The sequence below is a fragment of the Tachypleus tridentatus genome, chromosome 13 (genome assembly GCF_004210375.1).
Source record: "Tachypleus tridentatus isolate NWPU-2018 chromosome 13, ASM421037v1, whole genome shotgun sequence".
In the NCBI taxonomy this organism is placed as follows: Eukaryota; Metazoa; Arthropoda; class Merostomata; order Xiphosura; family Limulidae; genus Tachypleus; species Tachypleus tridentatus.
The window spans coordinates 73938140-73962119 of NC_134837.1; the positions used below are offsets into that span (position 1 = coordinate 73938140).

General features: G+C 32.8%; 1 protein-coding gene across 3 annotated transcripts in view; it reads left to right on the plus strand.

Annotated features, from left to right (window-relative positions):
* LOC143238646 (ceramide kinase-like) overlaps positions 1 to 12129 on the plus strand; it is a 31385-nt gene extending 19256 nt beyond the window's left edge. For 2 of the 3 annotated variants that reach the window (XM_076479054.1, XM_076479056.1), the window contains 5 exons: positions 1627 to 1729; positions 2783 to 2865; positions 3671 to 3867; positions 4951 to 5123; positions 6444 to 12129. In XM_076479054.1, coding sequence (XP_076335169.1) covers positions 1627 to 1729; positions 2783 to 2865; positions 3671 to 3867; positions 4951 to 5123; positions 6444 to 6543 — 656 coding nt within the window. In that variant the 3' untranslated portion in view covers positions 6544 to 12129. Of the gene's footprint in view, positions 1 to 1626; positions 1730 to 2782; positions 2866 to 3670; positions 3872 to 4950; positions 5124 to 6443 lie in introns of those variants that run through there. The other variant, XM_076479055.1, reaches the window with a different exon arrangement.
* Positions 12130 to 23980: the final 11851 nt, after the last annotated feature.

The window sequence follows — 23980 nt, forward strand, 5'->3', positions numbered from 1 at the left end:
TAATTGCGGGTTGCATTGTAATAACAGAGGAGAGAAGAATTATTCATCTTGTCATTTGAGTTCTAAAGTAGCTGAACCAGCCTGTGTGGATTTTTGACATAGAATTATCTAAATCTCTGGATACAACTGTGATAACCCTCAGGGGTAATGTCAGTGAATTTATCACACAGTGTGTTCCAATAAGAGTAGGAAAGTATAATTCCTTTTGTCAATTGTTTTCAGAAGAAACCAAACCAGCTTGTGTAGACTGATAAACAGATATTTATTTAAAGCTCTAGATACAACTGTGATGGTTAACTGTATAATGAACATTTGTATATACATTTAACTTGTTTTGAATATATTATTTTAAAACAAGTGGAATGTATGCTATCCATTTATTAGTGAAATTTATTACCAACATGTCACTGACATCTACTGTAAATAATTCTGCCTATACTCATACACAAAAACCTAACAATGTAGGTCAGTCAAAAGTAAATCTTACAAAACTTGCAACATTCATTGTTTTGTCTTTTTTATGGGTTAAACCAGATTGGTTTTTTTACAGTTTTCATACTTTCAAGTTTTTGCTCTTTTTTTTTTATAGCTAACAAGGTACTTTCATTAAGATGGTTGTATTTTCTGAACACACACTGTTTGTAACACTTCGAATTTTTAATGGTGTTCAAAACACTCAAATTGTAAAAAAACGAAATAAAAGTAGGCTTGTGTTTAACTTGCAGTACACGATAATAATTGAAATAATATTTTAAACTGAATTGTCCTCATCAGTCCTTGTTTATTTTTCAACATTGGAAAGCCTATTGAAGTTGAAATTGTCAAAGTTGGCATTTGATTTATTAAAATCTTTCTTATGAACTTCATACTGTTTGGGTAAACTGTTTATTAGCAATGTTAGAACAGTGTTCATTAATAATCAAACTTGCACTCGCTACACAACACTGCCAAAATGACACATGAATTAGAGTTTATCTTCTTTGTACATCCACGTAGGATTGCAGGAAAGAGAAGTTTTGGGAATTTTTAATAATTATCATGGTATATTTCTAAGATTCAGGACACTGTAGAATACTCTGAAAAACGTTGTGCCATTAGAAATACTTCTCTGATTATATTGAGAAGTAATGCCAGATGAGTCCTTTATCACTAATTTATTATTTTGTATGTATGAGATAAGACCTCAGGTTATTTTTTTCGCATTGCAGTTCTGGACTTCCGTACCTATTTAGTTGTGCCCGTGGAAGAAATATATATGAATAAAATAGTTGTACCACCAAGCAATTTTATATATTTTTTAAAGCAATTAATATGATCTCAATGGATAATTGTATTATATATTGCATCACTGGTCTTATGTGCCTGTAGAGCCATTGTATAGTCTGAAAACATGCCTAAGCATAATTTTAGAATTAAAAATTTATTTTTGAGTGAACATTTAATATTTTAATTAAAGAAAGATAGCAACTCATCTGTCAGCTATAGTTGAAAAAAAAATCATTTTCATAATACAAATTTTTCTGTCCTGTCTTGAAAAATTATAATTTAAACAAATTTTTATTATATAGTTTAAGTAAATGAAATTGGTTAGCAGTGAAACTTATGATAGTTATTTGGATATATTAGGATTTAAGAAGTTCCTTCAAGGTCAACTTTACGAAGGAGAAATCAAACTAGCAATTACCAATGTTGTTGATTCTGTGAATGACAAGGATAGATGTAGAGCTGGGTAAGAAAAATGTTATTGTCTAGAATTGTTTTTCTCAATTTATGAATAACATTGTGAAAGTGAAAACAAGGTACTTAATATTCAAGAAGTTGTAAAAATGTTTTATCAGTAAAAATGGTAGATATTTGTTTCTGCAAAAATGGAACTGCTGATTTCTTCAGGGATTGAGTTTTTCCTTCTCCTGACGTGATCAGTGAAAAGCTATATCACGTTTTTTTTTCAAGTTGAAGTAAACTAGATGTGGGTTGCTTTTTATTTAACACAGAAATCAATATTTGGTGTCGACTGTTTCCTCCTAAAATAACTGGCATAAACAAAACAACAATTAAAATAATGCCCAGAAACATCTAAGGTTAATAATACGTTTATTTGTTAAAAGATTTGAATCTTTACACTAACAAATAACATTGAAAAAAAAAATGTTGATTTTTATAAAATGGTTCAGTTAATCCACTTTAGGTTTGCCTGTAAGTTTCACAGATGGATCAACCAGTACATAGTGTGTACAAAATTAATCTAGTTTTGTTTATTTTGTGCAGTTTTTTGTTAAATTTCTCAAATTTTTTGATGTCAATAACAGTTCCAATGTTATCATTCTTAATCAAAACTGTGATTTACAACTTAAATAGGAGTTGATGAGAGAGAGTTTTTAGATTACCATCACTTGATCTCAGTTGAGGACTTTAATATTTATCTTACAAGATTCTTTTTGAAATGATAGCACAAGGCTGGAATATAAATGTTTTCACTTTTTTGAAATGGTTAATTAGTATCAGTTTGTATAGGACTGTCTTTCAACTTCTTTAACAAAAAAGGAGTGTTTAACAAAGTATATTATCCTGAAACTTGAAATACAACCTAAAACTTGTGTTTTTAATCAGTGTTCTTAAGTAACAAGAAAATAAATATTTGTAGACATCTGGTTTGTTACAAATAGTTGAAGAGAAATTGGTGTTTATTAATATACAAACTTGTTATTTATTTTTATGCTATCAGATTTGTATAAAGATTCAAAACTGTGTTTGTGTGTTGTTTATATTTTATGTCAACCAGATGCAAAGTATGTACAACAGTAACCAGGACAAGTATAGATTCAGGAGCAAATGGCCTTAAACAGGACAATGGAAAGGATCTAAGTAAGTTTTTTATCATTAGTGAATAAGACATGGGGTAGAAATACCCCTTTTTTATGGAAATAAAACTTTTTGGTTGAAGAATTAAAAAGAACTTTTCAAATAGGTGTTGAAATGTAAAATTGAAATATAAAACAGGGAAACTCATATTTTATTTTGTAAAATAGACGGTTTAAATTACTGTCTTAATAACAACTTTTCTTGTAAGTACCACCAACAAAAGTGGGACAAGTTTTGCGTGGTGACGTGTATATGATATTTGTGTGTCAGTTTTTTGTGGTGTTTTTATTTTTGCTGTATTGTTTTTAATATATCAAATGCATGCAAAGTGTTCAAAAAATACTTGTGTTACAAGAAACTGAAATGCATATAAATTAAAATAACTTAGTACAGAAAGAAGCAGTGAAGTGCAATATGTAAAAGAAACAATGTTAGATTTTTTTAAACTCTTGTGGTTATTCTTATCTTTCCTGGTCACTTTTTCAAAAAGTCCATCTTCTAAGCCATTTTCCAAGTTCCTAAAAAACATAATCTGAAAATGTAAGTTTTTTAAAATTTGTAGGCAGTATAAAATAATTAACTTTTTCATGTGAAATTCTGAAAGTTAACCTTGGTTAACTTCTTTTCGTGTATTCATACTTTTCCATTGTTTGTCATAAGTATTCATCCCAGATGCTATTATTCAGTAAAGATTATCCTAAAGAAACATAAGCTGCCATTTTTTTTTCTCCACTGATGGTAAGTATGATAATCACTGGATAAAACAAGTGAATCATATTAAATGAACAACTTTTCTATTATTATACAGAATATCTGAAGATCAGAGGGACATTTATTGCTATTAATGTGGCTACGATGACTTGTCGTTGTGCCATGACCAAGGATGGAATTTCTCCAACTGCTCATCTAGGAAATGGATGTACTGATGTTATTCTTGTGACAAAGTGCTCTCGATTAAATTTTTTACGTTATCTGTTCCGTACAGCATTCCATAATGCTAACCCAGTAGGTAGCTAACATAAAACAGCTTTTATTTATCAGTTACTCTAAACAGTTTGCATATTCCCAAGAATTCTAAATATAAATGTGAACAGAAGTAATCTAAATTGTTGATTTACTATAATGTGTATAATACCTCAAGAGTCCTGACAGATAGCATATAACACCAAGTGAAATACAATTGTAGAAAATCCTACAGTATTATCTGTTTGTTTCATGAATGCATGGAATATTTTACAGTAATGGTGGTTACACAGAAAATGGTTAACGTTGGCTAAGAAAATTAGGTGACATCGACCTCTGAAAATAATTGTTTTATCCCATTACCTCATTAATTAATCTACCAAATATTGTATGTTTTCAAATTATGGGTGTTACAACTGGTTAACTAACTTTATAATAACCCAACATTTTTTCAAAGAATAATTATTTAATTACATTTTTGTATTCATAAAATATGGTTATATTAATAAAATACCACACAATACAATACCCTATAACTCAAACACTTCAGAAAGTGCACCTTTCAAAAGCACTTGAATTATAGGATAGTGTATGTTTTTGGGTTAAATTGATTTTTGAACCTGTGTTTACTTAACATCATAAATAATAAAGACCTATATTAATTTCTAATTATGCTAAAGTATCATAATTAAACAATTTTTGTGTAAAATATGCATATAATAAAGATTAAAGCTAAGCAGTTATTACTGTGATTGTTTAAACAATTTTATTCAGAGTTATCAGAAATAGCTACACATTTAAAATGATTATTAATTTTAGTCAAAAGTAGCCAACAGAAATCAGTGAATGTTTGTCATGTAAATATTCAAAACAGTATTATGTTATTATTAATACATCACGAAAACTGCACCATTGTTTAGACTTGTAGGAAGATGAATAGCTATGTCAGTTAAAAATTAATGTTGCAGAGATATAGCAAAGTACTATGTATTTTTGTTTAATAATTCTGTGTTGAGAAAATGTTATTCAAAAAAATTCTACATGGATTTTTTTTGTCAGTTATTTAAAGTTGTGAAACTCTCATTCACAATTAAAGGTAAATTCTTTTTCATTTCTTTTCTACAGTTTGATTTTGACTTTGTACAATTTTACCGTGTATCCGAGTTCCAATTTTCACCCGTTGAATATTCCTCACAAACAATATCCTCGGAAGATCAAAGTATTCAAGAAAATGAATCTAAGAAAAGTGTATGGAATTGTGATGGTGAAATTTTGTCTGAACCAGCTATTCAAGTGAAGTGAGTAAATTTAAATACATGCCATATTTCTGAGAACTTTTTGTTCTGAAAAAAAAACAGACTTTAATTCATGACTGATTCCTAGGAATAAGTTCTACTAAAGAAGTAGAATGACAGTGTATTAATCTATGTATGTTTAGTTGAGATAAGCCAAGCTACAAATATTAATAGAAGTTAACAATTATACAAGCTTGTCTAAATTTTGATGTGATTATTATGAAATAATTAAAAATTGAAAGTTGTGGTTATGAAGTTTGCATTTTAAGTTAAAAACAAGAATTGCTTGGATAATAATGAAAACCAATATAATCACAAAACATGTAACTAAAGCAAAAATTAAATAAGAATGTTCCTTTTCTTAGAAACCAAAGTATAATGAAAGTCTGTCAAAACATAAAACAAAACATCTTTACAAAACCTGATTTATTATGTTATTTCATTTGATTCTATAATATGTATGTCAGTTTTAGATTATTTTAAGATACAGAGAATGCATTAAGAAAATTTGAATATTTAACATAGCATTTTATATTTTGAATTCAGAACATGCATACTTGTGCTAATTTAAGAACAAAAATAAATTGTGTTAAGTGCAAAAATATATGGGATGATATTTATTAGTTATTGGAGTGTTGTGATAGAGAAACTGTACTGATAAAATAAATATTTATTAAACCTTCAATAGGATATTTACCACTCGCTCACCTTACGTACACTTCAGAGTAAGGAGACGTGTGATTAAATTTGCTTTTCTGTTGGGAATGGCTTATCAGCATTAGATGGGTATGCTTTCAAACAAATAACAGCCTTAGGTTTCGTTTATAAGTATGTCACTCTAAGCTAAGTGCAATCCTTCGAGATTGATGATTTATAAATAGTCTAGTTTCATTATGTATTATATTACTGGTGAAAAGTTTCCATCCCACTCCACACTATTTGTCAAATGTTCACCTTGCATTGCAATGCTATCCTGATAATTACTCAGAGATATTCACTGCATCTGCTACTCCTTAGCAAAGAGTTGGGTCACAAAGCTGTTTTTCTCAGAAACTGAAGGAAATTTGTATTTGTATGAGGGGTCTTCTATTAATTTCATGAGAATCTGCTATAATTGTTTGGTGGACTTAGTCACGCTATGGTCGAAATACTCTTATTTCTTCTTTATTATGACCAATAGTTTTGAACTGTACTAAGCACAATTTCACCATATATCTCAGTTCTAGTTTTCACCCACTGAAAATTTCTCAGGATACGTTTTCAATTATTAACATTTATGAATTATCTTATTTTATTATAACATCATAAATTCCATCATTTCAGGGTCCATCAACAGTTGATCAACTTGTATGCTTATGGTATTGAAGAGAGAGATCAACAGATGTGTTGTAATATATTTTGTGGGAGCTGCAAGAATATTTGAAGCTATATTGTTGGTTGTTGCAGAAGTGTAAAGAAAACAAAACCTAAACTGTGTGCATAATGACAAAATGTCGAGCTCATATTAATCAAATAACTTTCTTGATCACTTTCATTACTACTTAATTACAGTTGATATTTGTTCTCCTCGCTTATGTGTAAATTAACTTCATAAATTTTGTTTTGAAATGCTTCTGCTTGTTACAAATATTGAGGTTAAATGTCCCTTTTTAGTGGCTCATCTGTAAGGCTACAGATTTTAGACACTTTAAAGGTTTTGATACCCATAATAAATAAAGTATGTCTGTTTTTAATGACTAAACCAAGCTAAGGTTAATTGATAAGTGAAAAAAAACATCATTGGTAACTAATTATACTTTCTTACTGTTTCATAAGCTTGTTTGTTTTTTTTGTGCATTCAGATGTCATGTAATGTAAATTTTGATTTCTGAATGCACATCAAAACTTATTGAAAGAATTGGATAGTATTAATAATTAAGGTTGATTTACTGAAAGGTAGAGGACATTTGGGGGTGAGTAATAAGTTGATTAAAACGTTAATTGCCTGAAAAATAAAACGTTTAAATTGTTTCTAGTAATCAATACTGATGTGTTTAAAATAAGTTTTGGTGTTGTCATCATAACTGTACATGTGTATATATTCAATTTATGTGATAACCAACAATGAGTATTACTTGGTTTCTTTGATGCCTGTAGAGTTATTATTTATCAAGTATTTTCAAACTTTCTACTAACTTGTATCACTTTTTTAAGATTTATACCAATGTTCTTATTGCTATTATTATAATTCTTGTTATCGAAGTTGGTAAAAAATGGACTATAATAGGACTTTTCATTCCAGAATCACTTCTTTAAACTTTTGCTTGATGCAAATGTGGTTCAAAAAGTACTTGTTCGTGTATTGTGTTGTTAAACATAATCAAAACATTTTTGATACAGTTTTATCTAGGCATCATCTAAACAAAAGAAAAAAAGACTTGTGGCCAAAATAGTGAAATAAAATATAAAGAAATTATAAAGTAGTGCTAGTGTAAAAAGCTGTTAGGTTTAATTTACATCAGACTGATTAGCAATATTATCCGTATTCAATGCTTGAATAATAATTTATGTATATTAACTTGTCATCATGTTTAATGAAGACTACATTGAACGATATAGTAATTTTAAAATAATAAGCTATTACTTTGTTAATTTAGTATTAAAACATACATTACTTTAATAAATAGTATTGGTTGTAAACCTTTTTTTTTTTGTACTTGGTAAATGCAGTCTTTCAGGTGATTATTTTAAGAAAGCTGTAATATTTATATTGATTATATGATATTAACCTACATTGGTATATCTAAATGTTTAATGAGGGTTTCTACTTATAATGTTAAATTGAATATATAGTATTTCAAAGTGTTTTATTTCTTTATGTATTATTTTACATACATGAAGAGTTTATTATCTTAACACTTGCAAAACACAAAGTGATGGTACTTGAACGTGATAGATTTTAAGTGTGACACACGTTTAGTAGGTTCGACATTAGACTATTGTTAACTTTTTTCAAAATTGTTGTTGTATTGTTTAGCTAGAATACAACATTATAGTTCATACAGTATTATATCCTATATGGTTACAAGTTGAAATATGTTACTATGTAACCAAGGGTAGTATTGTACATATCTATTGAATTGTATGTCTTTTGTAGTGCAAAATAACTAAAATATATAATTATTGTTTAACTGTATTTACTTTAGAAGGATTTTAAAGATATTTAAGATCAACTTTATATGAGAATATAGTACCTTGCTCATTAAATACAGGTTTTGGAATAGTAGGCATCTTTTGGTATGCGTATGTAGTTGTTTTTTAACAGCAAAATTATATCACTAGATTAAAGAGCTGAAGTATACTAGTTGCAAAGACAAAATTTTGGATTAGTTGACATTAAGATGATGTGATCGAAGTGTTGTAAACAAAGGTGTTTGTTGTTGTTTTTTAATTAATACAACATTATTAAAATATTTATTTAGAGGACGACAGCAGTTCTGGATTTATACTCTGGAACTAAACTTTTATTTTAAATGTTTGTGGTTGTTGAATATTCTCACAAAAGTTTTCTGTTTTTAACCCTAGCCTTAGATTACAATTTACCTTTATTATCTAGCCCAGACTGAGACTGACTTTTTATTTAATACTAGTTTTTTTTTTAATAAATGTTATTTATTTCAGCATATATTTTGCATAATATTTAAATTTTCAACATATCTGACAAAACTTTGCCATATTCTCTTGACTGCATTCCCTTAGTTTCATTAAAACATTCCATTATTTTTCAATTCTTTGGGCATATAAAATGTCAGGTTTATTATTTTAATTATACAGATCACTAGTAAGTATTTTTTTTTATTATATTGGTTTCCTGCTTATAACAAACATCAAGAAATATATTAAACAAAACGTTGGTCTGTTTCTGATGACCTTATAGACATTAATGAACATCTGAACCCAGTAGGTAAAAATGTTGCCCAAACAAATGATGGCAGTTACAGAAAATTCATTTAAACCTTTGATTATTGCAATCTTTCACCTAAACTTTTTATTTTAAATCAGATCATGGATCTTGTGCATGTTAGATATTCCAAACACAACACAAGAACTCTCATTATTTTTCAAATTTTGTGTCATTCCTGCTCTGTTACTTCTAGTAAAGCATTTGTAAGTTTCTACAAATTTATGAAAATACTGAAAGCATAGCAGCATTGGCTTTTTTTATAAAATCTCTTGTGTAATCTATCATTGAAACAAGTAGCATGCTCTGTGAAAATTAGAAATAATATAATCTATAGTTAGAGTTCAACTGGAAACTTCCAACTCAAACAGAAAGACCTACTTTTCTAGATGCACTTCAAAACAGAGTAGAACACTACTAGGTTTAAACAATAAAATGTTTTCATAGCATAATAAGACATAAGAAAAATATTGTCTAAGAAAGTAATACGTACGTTTGAAATTATGAATGATTTTCAACATTATTTCTTAATCTTATTTCAAACAAGACTTCGATGAATTTGAGAACCTTTTACATATATGTTGGTCATGTTATTGTCTACTATACAAAGGTGCATAAAAATTTGTAAAGAAATACTACAGATTTGTCATATTGTCAAAACTTCATTACTTGATAAGAAAAGGTAAATAATATTAGCTTGAATTTCTTACTCTTGCATTATTCAAATCATTAAGACAAGTATTATGAAGTGTGGTAAAGTTGAAATGGAAGAGAAAATAGTTAAGTATTTTTCTTGATTTCCTAAATGTAATACTAATGTTTTGAGATTTCATATCTTCTCATAAATATGTTGAACTGCAGTAACATATCTCGTACTCACCATTTAACAAGCCTTGTTATCAGTAAACACTTATGGTGTTCTATATTAGAACTCTGCTGTGGTGAATTTGAATTTTGAAAGGGAAACTATTTTTAGCACTGTTAAAATAAAATAGTACTAATAATCATACAAAGTCATAAAAGTCCATTGAATAACCAAATTGCTTCATTATTTTCAATAGCTTTTCATTATTTCCTGGTGGGCAAAAAAACAAACTATTCCTCCTACAATGTTTAATATTTTAGGTAATTTATAGAATAAGTAGTGTAATATACTTTCATGTATTTAAACAGAGTTAGAAATAATGCAGGACTGTTAATATTTCTTTAATTAGTGAGTTTTGCTGAGAATGTATTATAATTATTATAAGGAAACATAACAATCAACACCATCTGCTGGGTGTATGAATCATAAAAATGTACATGTTGTGAAAACGCGCAGATAGCCTAGTTGTTTGCGCCATAAAACACCAAACCAATCAGCCATGTAGTAAGAATAGTTAGTGTTATATCTTGGTAAGTGTTAATGTACTTTGTACTAAGAACTTTCACATCAATTTAAATGTGATATAAAAAGATAGAAGTTTGTAACTTATAGGTTTTAATATCTTGTATGTCTCTTAATAACAATGTTAGTTTTAAACTTTATTTGTTGTTCTATGCTAATACTACATGTCAGTGACCGTATTTAAACACGTGTTGTTCATAAGTTTTAAAAATCTTGTTTTTTCTCAAGGTGTTTGTAATAATAAATTAATTTTCACAAAATATTGAAAGGGTTTATTGATGTGATTAGTGATATTTCTCTACTACTAGTCACCTTCCAATGGATCATGTCAACACTAAGTGTTTAGAAAATTCCAAGCGTAAGAGAGACAGACTTGTTAAGAACTACTAGTGTACCATTGGATAATATTTTACATGTTTGCTACTTTCAGTTTTTCTTCTAAATATCCATAGAGTACCAGCTTTGTAACCATTAATATGGACATTCTCACCAGATGGCAGCATTGATACCAACGCTGAAAAAATACTGTGTGAAAATAATTTAAACATCTCTTACTCTATGGTAGTAGGTTGACGTTCATCGTCTACATGATGAAGTCTTAACCAATGTCTTTTAGGGTGCTATTCATAGTTAATACTTTTTAAGTCAGATTATAGTTAAGGTTTTCAACCAAATGGATAATTTGTTGACATTTTGTCCATCTATGTCTGTAATATTCTGAATTACAACTGTATTCGTGTTGTTAGATCCAAGATACCATATAATTAAAAATATTTTTGTAATACCAAAATAACATGAAAGAAACATACTGCATAGAAAGATATTTTTGCATTCACTTATCAACAGCTGTATACACTTGTTTAAGAACTGTACTAATCAAATTTGTTTATTCCTTTGTAAAGTATTGCACGTTTTCATCCATGTTTATCCACTATAAGTGTGCTACATGACACCTACATCTGAGCTTATTGTTTTATGTAGTGTCACACCACACAATAACAAGTATGCCTATCCGCGTATAATGTGTTACACACCATATTATCAAGATCTATGCTAATCCCTAAACTAATATATATATATATATATATATATCTGACTAGACTTATAAATTACTTGGCATGCACAGGTTTGAAGGTTTATTTCTTCTCTACGATAACCACGCGCACTAATATGCAGTAAAACACACATTTATCTTTTAATAGTACTGCGCTGCAATACATGCTACCACAAGCTAAGGGTGTTTTCCTTTTACAATGCTACACATACACAAATAAGTTCAGCTCGGCATGACTTTGGTTAGGGCCGAGCCGTCTCGTAATCTGAGGGTCAAGGGTTCTAATTCCTCCCTATCATACCAAACATGCTCGCTCTTTCAGCTGAGGGGACGTTATTTGATGGTCAATCCCACTATTCGTTCGTAAAATAGTAGCCCAAGAGTTAACGCTGGGTGGTAATAACTATCTGCCTTCCCTCTAGTCTTACGCTGCTAAATCAGGGACGGCTAGTGCAGATAGCCCACGTGTAGCTTTGCGCGAAAATTCAGAAAGAAGTAAGTTCTTCTAGAGTGGAAAATGTGTTTATGTATTTTTAATTGTGGCATGTACTCCTCTAGTGCTACATAAGTGCAAGTACTTCCATGTAATAACAAGTACAGAATCTTATCTTTCCATAGTGCTTCACGAGTGCAAATATTTCTTTGCAGTAACAAATTTCACACAGTTACTTTATAGTGCTACATAATAGTAACATCACGCATTTATATCTTCATAGTGCTACTATAATTTAGTGTCGCATATATACAACAGTATTAAGTAACTAAACGTAATCGTAGTTCTACAAAGTAACAGAGAGAGAGAGAGAGAAAAAAGTTGTTGGTACAAAAAATAAATGCGAAAAACCATTTATGAGATTAGTTTTCTGGTAGAACTTGTCATGTTAAGTACGTTATTGTCAAAAAAAAGTAATGACAAAGTAATTTATGTACTCTGGACAAGTTTCTCAGTTTAGTGGAGGCTTAGCATGGCCAGGTGGGTTAAGGTACTCGACTTGTAATCTGAGAGTCGCGGGTTTGAGTCCCCCTCACACTAAAGAGGCCCTTTAGCCGTGGGCGGTATAATAATGTGACGGTCAATCCCACTATTCGTTGGTAAATGAGTTGGCGGTGGGTGGTGATGACTAGCTGCCTTCCCTCTAGTTTTACACTACTAAGTTAGGGATGGCTAGCGCAGAGAACCCTTGTGTAACTTTGCGTGAAATTCCGAACAAACCAAATTAGTTTAGTGGAAGAGAGTTTGAGGTTTGTGCTATCATTTAAGTTTACTGAGTGCTAGAAAAAATGTATATTATGTAAAGGAACAATAGCCCAAGTTTTATTAGGACCTTTCTTAACCTTGAATGTCACACTTCAAGAATAGAACTGTTAATGCAAAACCATAGCAGTTACAAGATTCAGTTGATTGTTTAACGATTTGACGGATTGTTTATAACCAGTTTACCAGAACCGGGAAACTTTCAAACACTAAAAATGAGAGCGCCCTCTTTTCGTTGATCATTACCTCAGAATGGCACGACAACGTAAACAGTTAGTGTAATCGATAATTAGTTTTCTACCACCATCCCTCCCCAGAGGTGAGTGGTAAGTGTGAAGGCTTGTAACGCCAATCACTTGATTTCGATACCCGTGGTGGACATAGCACAAATATCCCATTGTGTAGTTTTTGCTTAAAAAAGACTATTGTCTTTAATATTTTAGCATTATCCATGGGGTTAAATTACAGAACAACAACTTAATGTCGATTTGATCCATTGTAGCATTGCTCTTCAGAGGTGTTGGACATCTGTGTAACCAGTTTTTTTATTAGCTTAGATTGTATTATTTGTAATCTTTAGAGTTTGTAGCATGTTTAACAAGCATTATATATATATATATATACACACACACACACACACACACAGATTTAAGCTTTTTTTCTATACGAAATGCAAATGGGTTTATTTTGTATCGTACAGTAATATACGTTTTACTACATATGTGTGTATGTGAACATTAATTAAATATACATATATATGAGAAAAATGTAACTAATCCATAATTAATAAATGTCTGGTACATTGTTTATACATTTTGTGTCGATTGTTTTTTCCAGAGAACATAAACTGAATTCTCATTTAATTGGTTTTATTTTCTACCTGTAAATTGTTTTAAATTTGGTGGTTAGAGAAGTTGACTTACAATCTGTGGATCGAGGGTTCAAATCAAAGTCTCCGAACAAGCTCGACCTTCCATTCGTTTGGGCATTGTAATGTCGTGGTAGGTACTGCCATATTCATGGATAAAATGAAAGCCAAAGTGTTAGCGTTAGGTGACTAGATACCTTCTCTGTAGTTTCTCACTGCTGTATTAGGGATAGCTTCCTGAAGAGAGGGGGAGGGATATCACCACGTAACTGGCCGAAAACCGCCAGTGATGCACAGACATCTGAAGTGCCTCAGAGATCGTAAGAGGCCTCGGGACGCCTCACAAACATACACACACACAACAAACTTCGACACAAACTAGTCAGTCTTAAACAAACGTGTTATTAGTTAAAATTAGTAATGTTTTAAAACGTTGTCTTTTTGCAACTTGTGCTTTTATTAGAAAATGTTCCAATTGAACTTTGATATACATTAGGAGAACCAGTACTTTTCCTTTTCACATTAAGTATGTATGGGAAGCAGGGAAGATCCCTTATGTATCTATGTCGAACGTTTGTTTAAGAGGAAATACCGATATGAGTATGGCAAGACAAATAATGTGTGGTTTGCAACGGCGTAATCATTAAATATCAGTTTCTCCCAGTAACACAGCTAAAATTTCTGCGGACTCACACCACTAGAAACCGGGTTTCGATACCAGTGGTGGGCAGAGCACAGATCGCCTATTGTGTAGCTTTGTGCTTGTTTCCAATCAAATGAATGTCAATGTATTACGATAGAGAAAGTTGCTTGCAACACGTAACTACTGAATAGGTAATACCGTTTTGTTTGATTTTATTTTTCTACTTCGCACAACAGTGAATGTTATTAACTAACAAAACAACCACCAATGTCGGTTTTTAAAAGTAATGCTGTAATTGAGGGCTGCTCACGTGAACCATCCGTGCAACAGTATCCGTGATACAAGCAGCATTAAATGTAACTTTCGCTTTGTTACCGACCTGCTCGTTCAGTTTAGTTTTCATTACTGCGAATTGGCTGCCAAATCGAACCCTTCTTCCATCTGATTATCCATTTAAACTAGATCTATAGAAGAGGCCCACCCGAGTTTCACTAGCAAATTGCGTAGAAATCAACTGAGATCTTCCCTAACATCAACAGCTTATTCCGTTCATCAAAACGTTGTACGAACCTAATATAAGACAAGTAAACTGAATTTGCGTTTTGTAAATTTGTCCGACGTATTGATAAAAGAAAAATTCCAATGTGGCACTTAAATATATATATATACACCAGGCGTGACCTGTTGATGAACGTGTTTGTGTTTGGAATATGCATCCGAGGATTCATGGTTCGCAGCAAGCAACCTCATAAATACGCTCTGCACTGTAGCTTTTTGAGGTAATATACAAGTTTGCGATGTGTGTTGTTGACCATCTACCTTTCCTTTAGTCAACCAATTCAAAACCGAAGGCAGCTATGCGCAAAAAGGCACGTGTAGCTTTTTCGCTAAAATTCTGAAATAAACAAACAATATTTTTTCCACTCATTGCAAGCTAGCGTCGTTGGTTTAAAATCAAATTTCACTGTGATAATTGTTTGGAATTATGCACAAAGCTACACAATGGGTTATCTGTGCTCTGCCCACCACGAGTATAGAAACCTGGTTTCTAGCAGTGTGAGTCCGCAGACATGCCACTGGGGGTCAATTTCAGTGTTTTTATATTGATAAAAAAAATCAATCACGTAAAAATCACTAGAATCATCTTAGGTTTGTTTTTCTTATAGCTAATTTTGTCAAACAACATTTTAGGGTTAACTAATCCTACAGTAGTGAGTTTCAATAATGCTTTTGTTAGTCAGTAGGATTACACCTTTCTCATGTACATAAAAACAAATTAGGGATTTCGTAGGTCCATTCAGTAATAGTCGACAGGAAAAATGTTCTACACATGAACCTTATAATCGATAACCATTAATTTAGATTACTGTTAACTGTCCAATCGTCACCTAAGTGAATAATTTATTTTAGTCCCGTATTATGTTTCATTAATTATTGCTGTCTAGCTGGAGTACCTGTTCCCTAGACTGAAGCTATTTAAATTCATGAAAGGTTATCTTATGACATGAAAAATTTCTCCTCTTGTATATATATAACTGTAAAAAAACAAAACAAAAAACTTCTCCCATATAAACTGTTAAATCGCAAATGTGCGCGTATTTCCATTAACAGGGCACGAAGTAATTGTAAAAAACGCAAACACGCCCATAAAACCGCAAAAAGGAAAATATAAAACTGAAAATATTTATGTATCTACCCATGAACCCCCATACCAATTTGGGTGAAGAACCTTCTATAACCTGCGGTTAGTTACATGGCCATACAACAGACAATACTATTGTATTTTGGCCAGGTGGTTAAGGCGTTCGATCTGTAATCTGAGGGTGGCGGGTTCAAATCTCCGTCACACCAAACATACTCGGGGGTGTTATAATGTTACGGTCAATCCCACTGTTTGTTGGTAAAAGAGTAGCCCAAGAGTTGTGGGTAGGTGGTGATGACTAGCTGCCCTTGCCTCTAGTCTTACACTGCTAAATTAGGGACGGCTAGCGTAGATAGCCCTCGTGTTGCTTTGCGCGAAATTTAAAACAAACAAACTATTATATCTTTAAAAGGTATAAATAACAATTGTAGCGATTTTACTTGAAGTTCGATATGCTTTCCATCAACGCTGATGAGAGTGTTAAAGGCATTAGGAGCAAGATAGCGGTAGCTTCCGGGATATTACTACTTAATCTGGCAGATTAGGGTTAACTGTACGTTGGAGAAACATCAAAACAAATGAATCTATACAACGACTAATGCACTTGTGAGATTAAGATATTTCACTGAGAAAAGTTGGTTCAGTTGAATGTTTGTTGCATTGTTTTTTCACTAGTTGGTATCTTTAGCAGAAGTTTAGAAAACTGCAATCACACAACAATCAACACTCTATCAAAGTGTTAAGTGGCTAACTCCATTCTTGTATGTGCATTCAAAACATTCATGAAAAGACGTCAAGGGAGACCGTACATTCTTTACACAGTCCAAAGAATAAGTGAACGAAAATGTGTCAGTCTTTCGGAACTACCTCGGAACGCACGTGTGTGAGAGCTACCGTAGTGCCTTGCCCTGTATTCACCGTCGACCGCAGTTAGTGAGTGGTCAAAGTAGCCGACGATCGTTGGGCTGGGGCGCGGCGCCCTCCTGCCGCTACAGTGTTTCGCCACAATCTCACTCTCTTATCTGTGGGTCTATCTTTCAAGCGAATTTAGCTGATCAGCGCGAGTAAATTTATCCTGTTTTCTCTGGGTTCTAACTCGGTTAACTCGTACAGTGAGGGCGGGTTTTGAATACAGCATACCTTGAGTCTGTATGAAAACTACGATGACATCCCCATTTTTCAGGTTCTCGGATTATGGAAAACATTCTCACGTCGATCCTGTCTCATACGCGCGTAGATAGTTGAACATGACCGCGTGAAAGTGGAGGTGGTATTTACGTGGAGCACGTGAGAAGTGGATCAGAACACATGACGTCATTAGCTACACCAGACAGCGTGGAACCTCTTGTCTGTATTAGTTTCTGTAATTACGCTTTACAAACAAAACGTTATATCTTTCTTAAGTTGTAGCTTAATTTAGTAAAACTAAAACGAAGTATTTTTAAACATAGCTTAAATTCAAGTGCTACGTAATATATAATAACTGGAGTACAGAAACCAGTAAATCAGCGTGATGAACGGGAAGAAACGTCTACTGTACAGGTAAGTCGTGCACGTGGGGTTTATAATGTTAAAAAAAAAATGCAAGTTCAAGAAGTCGTGATAGAAATGAAATAACAAACCCTATAACCCAAGCGCTTTTGAAAAATGAACCTTATTCTTGAGGGTCAAACTGAGGTTTTTGCTACATGTGCAATAGACTCGTTTAATCAGTTCTTGTGACATGAACATAAAAAAAATTGCTTTACTTTACTAAACAACAAAAAATTTGACCTGTATGGGGGAAGATGGGTTGTGTGTGTGTGTGTAATAAATACGTGACGAGACGACTGTATTATTAGGCTTATAACGAATTCAACCTTTAAACGTTCAGCCGTACAATACAATAGAGAAAAAAAATTATCTGAGATAAATAGTGCATCCTGATGGACAGCGTCGCTATAACAACGCCGACATACTTGTGTAACTAACCTTGTCATCATGGTTCCTCTAGCTAGGGCTCGGCATGACCAGGTGGGTTAAGGAGTGCGACTCGTAATCTGAGGGGCGCAGGTTCGAATCCCCGTCACACCAAACATACTCGCTCTTTCAGCCGTGGTGGCGTTATAATGTAATGGTCAAGCCCACTATTCGTTGATAAAAGAATAGCCCAAGAGTTGGCGGTTGGGTGGTGATGACTCTCTGCCCTCCCTCTAGTCTTACACTGCTAAATTAGGGACGGCTAGCGCAGATAGCCTTCGTGTAGCTTTGCGTGAAATTCCAAAACAAACCAATCCTCTAGCTAATTAGCATTTTACGTAGTTAAGTTAAAGTGTTATATCCGTGGCTCTGTTTGTTTATATTAATTTCAGTATTTACTCAATTATTCCAAACTCTTTATTTTTAGTTTATTTATCTATTTATTAACATACCATACCCATTAGAGGAGCTTACTACGGCCAAAAAAAGAAACAGAAGCTCTCCTCCTCGAATTATGGAGTTCCGTCTAAGTACGTTTATCAACACCAACTCAAATAGTGTTGTGCGTCCCAAATTACGAAACGACGACCAAGCTTAAGATTTTCTTTAAATTCCTGCTTTATGTTTAATACATTTGTTAGGAAATGTTCTATCATGAATAATTTCATGTTGTCTGGTTTAGCGAAAAATATTCACGGTCACAATACATTTTAATCTAAACTAATTGTAATATTTATATGATATTAATACCATAGCCAACACACTTTTTACGTGTTTACCTCAAAAATTTAACTTTTTAGTGTACTTATAATTTATATTTAAGTATTAAAATCCAATAAATATAAAATAATATGGAATAAACATATTGTAGATGTAATATGAGAATATATTATCTTATGCAAGGTAGCAAACTTAAAAATAATTTCAGAAGTGTTCTGTTTACGTTGGAATCATTTTTCATAGACGTGTTCTCTAATAATAGCAATTTGTTTTTGAAATAGCTTATGTTACTTTTATTTTCAAACGTTCTAAAAATTATGTGATTTAATTAATTACAAGCAAACTTCAAGAGATCGCTGCATACCGCAGTTGATGATTCTAACAGGAGATCAAGACTCGATTTTATTCAAGCAACACCAGTCACTACTTTTTTGAAGGTCGTCGGAACTAATATGTGACAGGTAGAATGTCTGGCCTATGAATCTTAGGGTTTAAAGTCTGCGACCAGTTGCCGCACAAACACACTCCGTACTTTGAGACCAAATGAAGGTCAAATCGTATAATTCGCAGATAAAAAAGTAGCCCAAGAATTGGCGGTAGGTGCTGTTATTAGCTAGTGCATCGGTATTCTGTCACTTCATTAGGAACGGCTATGTGAAGTTATCAATTCTGTTATCGCTTTTCACGAAATTCTGAAACAAACATTTTGATGTGTAAATTGTAATGAATCCCCCGACGAATATAAGATTTAAGAAAACTTTTAGTAATGCCTTATTCATGTGTTTGAATGTACATATAATTATGTACGTTCTTAAAACTCGGTGTTTTAATCAAAATAGAAATTTTACAAATACTCTAATACGGATATTTTTTTTTACGTTAACATCTCTAAAAATGCTGCTTTCCCTCTAGTCTTACACTGCTAAATTAGGGACTGCTAGCACAGATAGCTCTCGTGTAGCTTTGCGTGAAACTCAAAATAAACCAAAAATGAGAGTGAAACGTAACCCATTCTTACATTATTGCAATATTATTGGTTTTCTTTTTAACACAACCAAACTTCGATCGCTGTACCGTAAAATTATTTTATAAGTGCTGTTTTTCAAGCACTTACCGTTAGATATGTAGTTCTACAATTTGTTTTCAATAAAATCTTAAATTATAGTTTCCATATATGGCGATGAATAACCTAGAGTGAAGTGCTGAATAGATATTTTAATCAAATCTTGTAAATTAAACTTTTTTTCTTAATTATAGAGAGCCTTTATAACGAGCAAATTTCATAACCAGAAGACTGATAATTTCAATAACTGTTTCAGTTACAGAGATCAATGAATAATATATTCACCAGATAGCACTGTATAACCTTAAACTGAGGAACTGAATAAATATCTTAATCAAACCCTATAAATTAAACTTTTACTTTCGTTATTATAAAATATATTAGTCGTGAGTGAATTCCATGTGACTGGTAATTTCAATATTGATTTGAATAACAAAGTTGTAAACAATAGTTTCAAGAAACTTAACCGAAACGTAACGAAGTAATAAAGGCAGACATTTTTCAACTGAGTGATCTAGAGGTTAGTGTACCGAGCTATGGATTTTTATGGGTCGAAACGTTGTTCGCTCCTCTACATAAAATTTTCTCAACCCAAACCAGCTGTTTTTACATATATATTTTTCTCTACAAGTGGGTTTTCTCGTCATCACTGATTAAAAAACAAATCATATAAACGCAAGTGTTACATTGATCGTCAAATGTTTATATATCAAAGTGAAAGGGCGTTTTCCAGAGAAATACAAAAAAAAAAAAAACCTATTGTTGAAATTGTTACACGGCACTTCGCTAGTCGGGAATTGCGATGATAAAGAAAATTCGTTGATATATTAGTAGTTTCTTTTATGGCTGATAGAAGCTAATCAAGATACATAACTGAATTACTTGCTCTACAGAGATATATGATGAAATTATTTTGTAGTTCACACAGATTCAACAGGCTATTAAAATGTTACCATCTTCGCTACTGCAGAGTCATAAGTAATCCCGTAGTAAGGCCCATAATCCTATTCTCCTTCGGTTATGCCCGATTGGTCACTGGAATTAAATGAACTGGAACGTATGGCAGGTAACTATGGGAACGAGTAACATTTGGCCATATAAAACTGAATGGCGGAGACCTGGAAGACTTGCGTTCTTAAAATTTTCCGCGACAAGCTTCTTTTGTCGATCTTTCATAGAAGGACCGATTATGCATACAAACATGTAAATATCTTGCAAGCCACATTGGACTGGAAAAGCAGCCGCCAAACCCGAAGCTTAGTCTCGCACGCACGTGAAACGACCTCGCGATGTGCGCGAGGGATCTCCTGCAGTGTCTCAACAGTGGCTTGTAGGCAGCTAATTGGAGGGGAGGGGGATTTGCTAGGCAGCGGGTCGTTGCGATTTTCTATGGCTGAGAGGCGGGGACAGCCATGGGTATTATAAAAAAATGCGAAGGTGACAAAGATCCAATTCTTGACGGTGCATTAACGTTGTCGCTTTAAAAGTCCACCAGGAGATGGTTTCTGGAGCAGTCTTTCCACGTTTAATTGAACAGTCTTCATTCAGAATGATTCACAAGAAGCTACACTAACTAAGTGACCACTGAACCAAACGAACAGCTACTACATTGATCATTTTTTGAAACATATTCTGTATTTGACGCAGACGATAAATCGTTGTTTTAACAACAGATCTTCCAGTAAGTCCAAAATTTCAAATGCCTAAATAAAAGAGAGAAAACGTAGGCAATAGTGCTTCGTGAAATTTATTATAGTTATTTCTCTCTTTGGTTGCTATGTCAGTTCACTACTGAAATTCATGTTGTAAATTATTGTTTAATTAATACAAAGCTCTCATCTCCTGTGGTCACTTTTTGCGACTCATCTGATGTTTCACAACAAATTTAGTGTATTTAATAACGGAAATGTATTCAGATTTGAACTTTATAAAAAAAAGAATTCAACAGGACGAACGAAATTCACTCCCATTGTTAGGGCTTTTTGAAGTTAAGCACAAATCTACACAATGAACTATCTGCGCTCTGTCCACTACGATTATTCACACACGGTTTCTAACATTGTAAGTCCGCACATATACCGCTAGGGTGCACATTGTTAAAGAAACTATAGGTATTTATTATTGAGAAACAAAACAACCACTTTATTTTGGAAGTATGACACTGACAGACATGACTGAAGCTATTTTACTTGGAATTGTAACAGCTAACACAGTTCGTCGTAATATATTTTACAGTATAAACGGTTTTTTGTGTTTGTTACGAAATAATGACATAGTCTCTAAAGTTATATTTCACGATTCATCATCCCAGGCCCTCCATTAGAACAGCGGGTTTCGATATCCGTGGCGGGCACAGCACAGAGAACTGTAGCTTTGCACTTAATTACAAACAAAAACAGCACTTCAGGTGAGTGTGCAGACGTGACTTTTATAACAAGCGATGTTAGTTTACAAACTACAGGAAAACAGAGTTGTATGGGATAAACTGTAATAGACAAATCCGAAAAGAAGGAATAATCCCATAGAATATGTGGGATGGCTAGACATCTTAGAGTCTGAATTAGTGTTTAGACCGGTAGTAAAAGTTCGAGCAAGGCAGAGTTAAGAAAGAGTTTATTGTTTAAGTAACATCCTGGAGTCAAGACAATTATTTTTTGTTATGTTCAGTAACTGTTCCGGAGCCCTGAAGTCGGGAAAGCTGTTCTCTATCAAACTAGTACAGTTTGGTTTGTTTTGAATTTCGCACAAAGCTACACGAGGGCTATCTGCGCTAGCCGTCCCTAATTTAGCAATGTAAGACTAGAAGGAAGGCAGCTAGTCATCACCACCCACCGTCAACTCTTGGGCTATTCTTTTACATTATAACGTCCCCACCACTGAAAGAGCGAGCATGGTTGGTGTGACGGGGATTCGAATTTGCGACCTTCAAATTATGAGTAGAGTGCCAGGCCCCCTCAAACTGTAAAACTCTCTAAGGATCTCGCAGTTAAGACAGGAGTTGTTCCACGTAAAGTTCACTAACGGTCTTGGAGTCCTAGAGTCTGGATAGTTGTTCTTTGTCAAGTTGAGTGGCTGTCCTTTGACTCCGAGAGTGTAGATGGTTCGTTGTTTTTTTTGTAAAGTTCAGTAAATTCTTGAACCGTAAAGTCGGTAATTGTTGTTGTTCTGAGTCTATATTTTTCAGATATTCGTAAAAAAGCTACTTACATTTTTTGTTGTCTAGCTGTCCCTAACTGAAAACTGGTAGACTCGCTAGAGGGAAGACACTTAGTCATCATTGCTCACCGCTACTCTTGGTCTACTTTTGTGTGGTCGAAAAGTGTGACGTCACCCTTACGCCTCCAAATTCCAGAACACGATTTTTTATTTCCTTCAACAGATAAAAACCATGGGCTTTCGAATCTAAAGTATGTTCCTGAATGTAGTTAAGTAATTGTTACCGAGTTCTGAAGTCAAAATATTTGTTTTCTGCTAGATTGGGCAACTTTTTATTGACTCTAAATTTGAGAAAAATTGCTCTTAGTAGATGGGCAACAGTTTCTAAAAGGCTTAAGCGAGCGTGATATAGAAATAGTTGAGTTTGTGTTAATATTATTGCCGAAGAAATAGTTGAATTCTCTCTGTGGTATCAGTAAGCGCTTTTAAGTCGTGAAAGTGCATGAGCGTGTATATATGCATATATATAATAAATATAATATAATATAAAGCAAATAGCTGTCCATCTGCCGCGCCGATATCTTGGACGTTGGTGTACCCTTCGAGCTGTCGCGACAGGCAAGTTTGCCTTTTTAAAATTCTTTCAGCTATAAATATATATAACAGATGATGAGTAATAAAATCGAATTGGGCATATGTGCACCCACGCTAGATATAGTGTCTCACAAAAATCATAATCATTAGCTTAAGTTTCCATTGTGTTTGCTTGGTTGTCAGGAAAACACACCGACGCAACATAACCAAATGTTGTCCAATTGTAACTCTAACCTACAACTCTATAATAATCATATGTTTACCCGCAGCACATTTCCATTTTAAAAATGCCCAAATCAAAGCAAGCTTCTTTAGTTTAGCAGGATAACAAAGCCAAAACCAGGAATAAAGTCCAAAAAGAAGATCCCGAAATTCATAATCAAATTCATAGCCTTTTACCATCACAATTAATAGTTTGCAGGGTAACACGTTTGACCAAGCTGGAATATGTCTTTGAGAACGTATAGAAATATATATATTGTATGTTTCACTCTTTCGGATTTATTAAGAATAACATCTGAACATAACAGAAATCAAAATTCTAATCAAGAAATACTTAAAAGAGATGACCAAATTTAC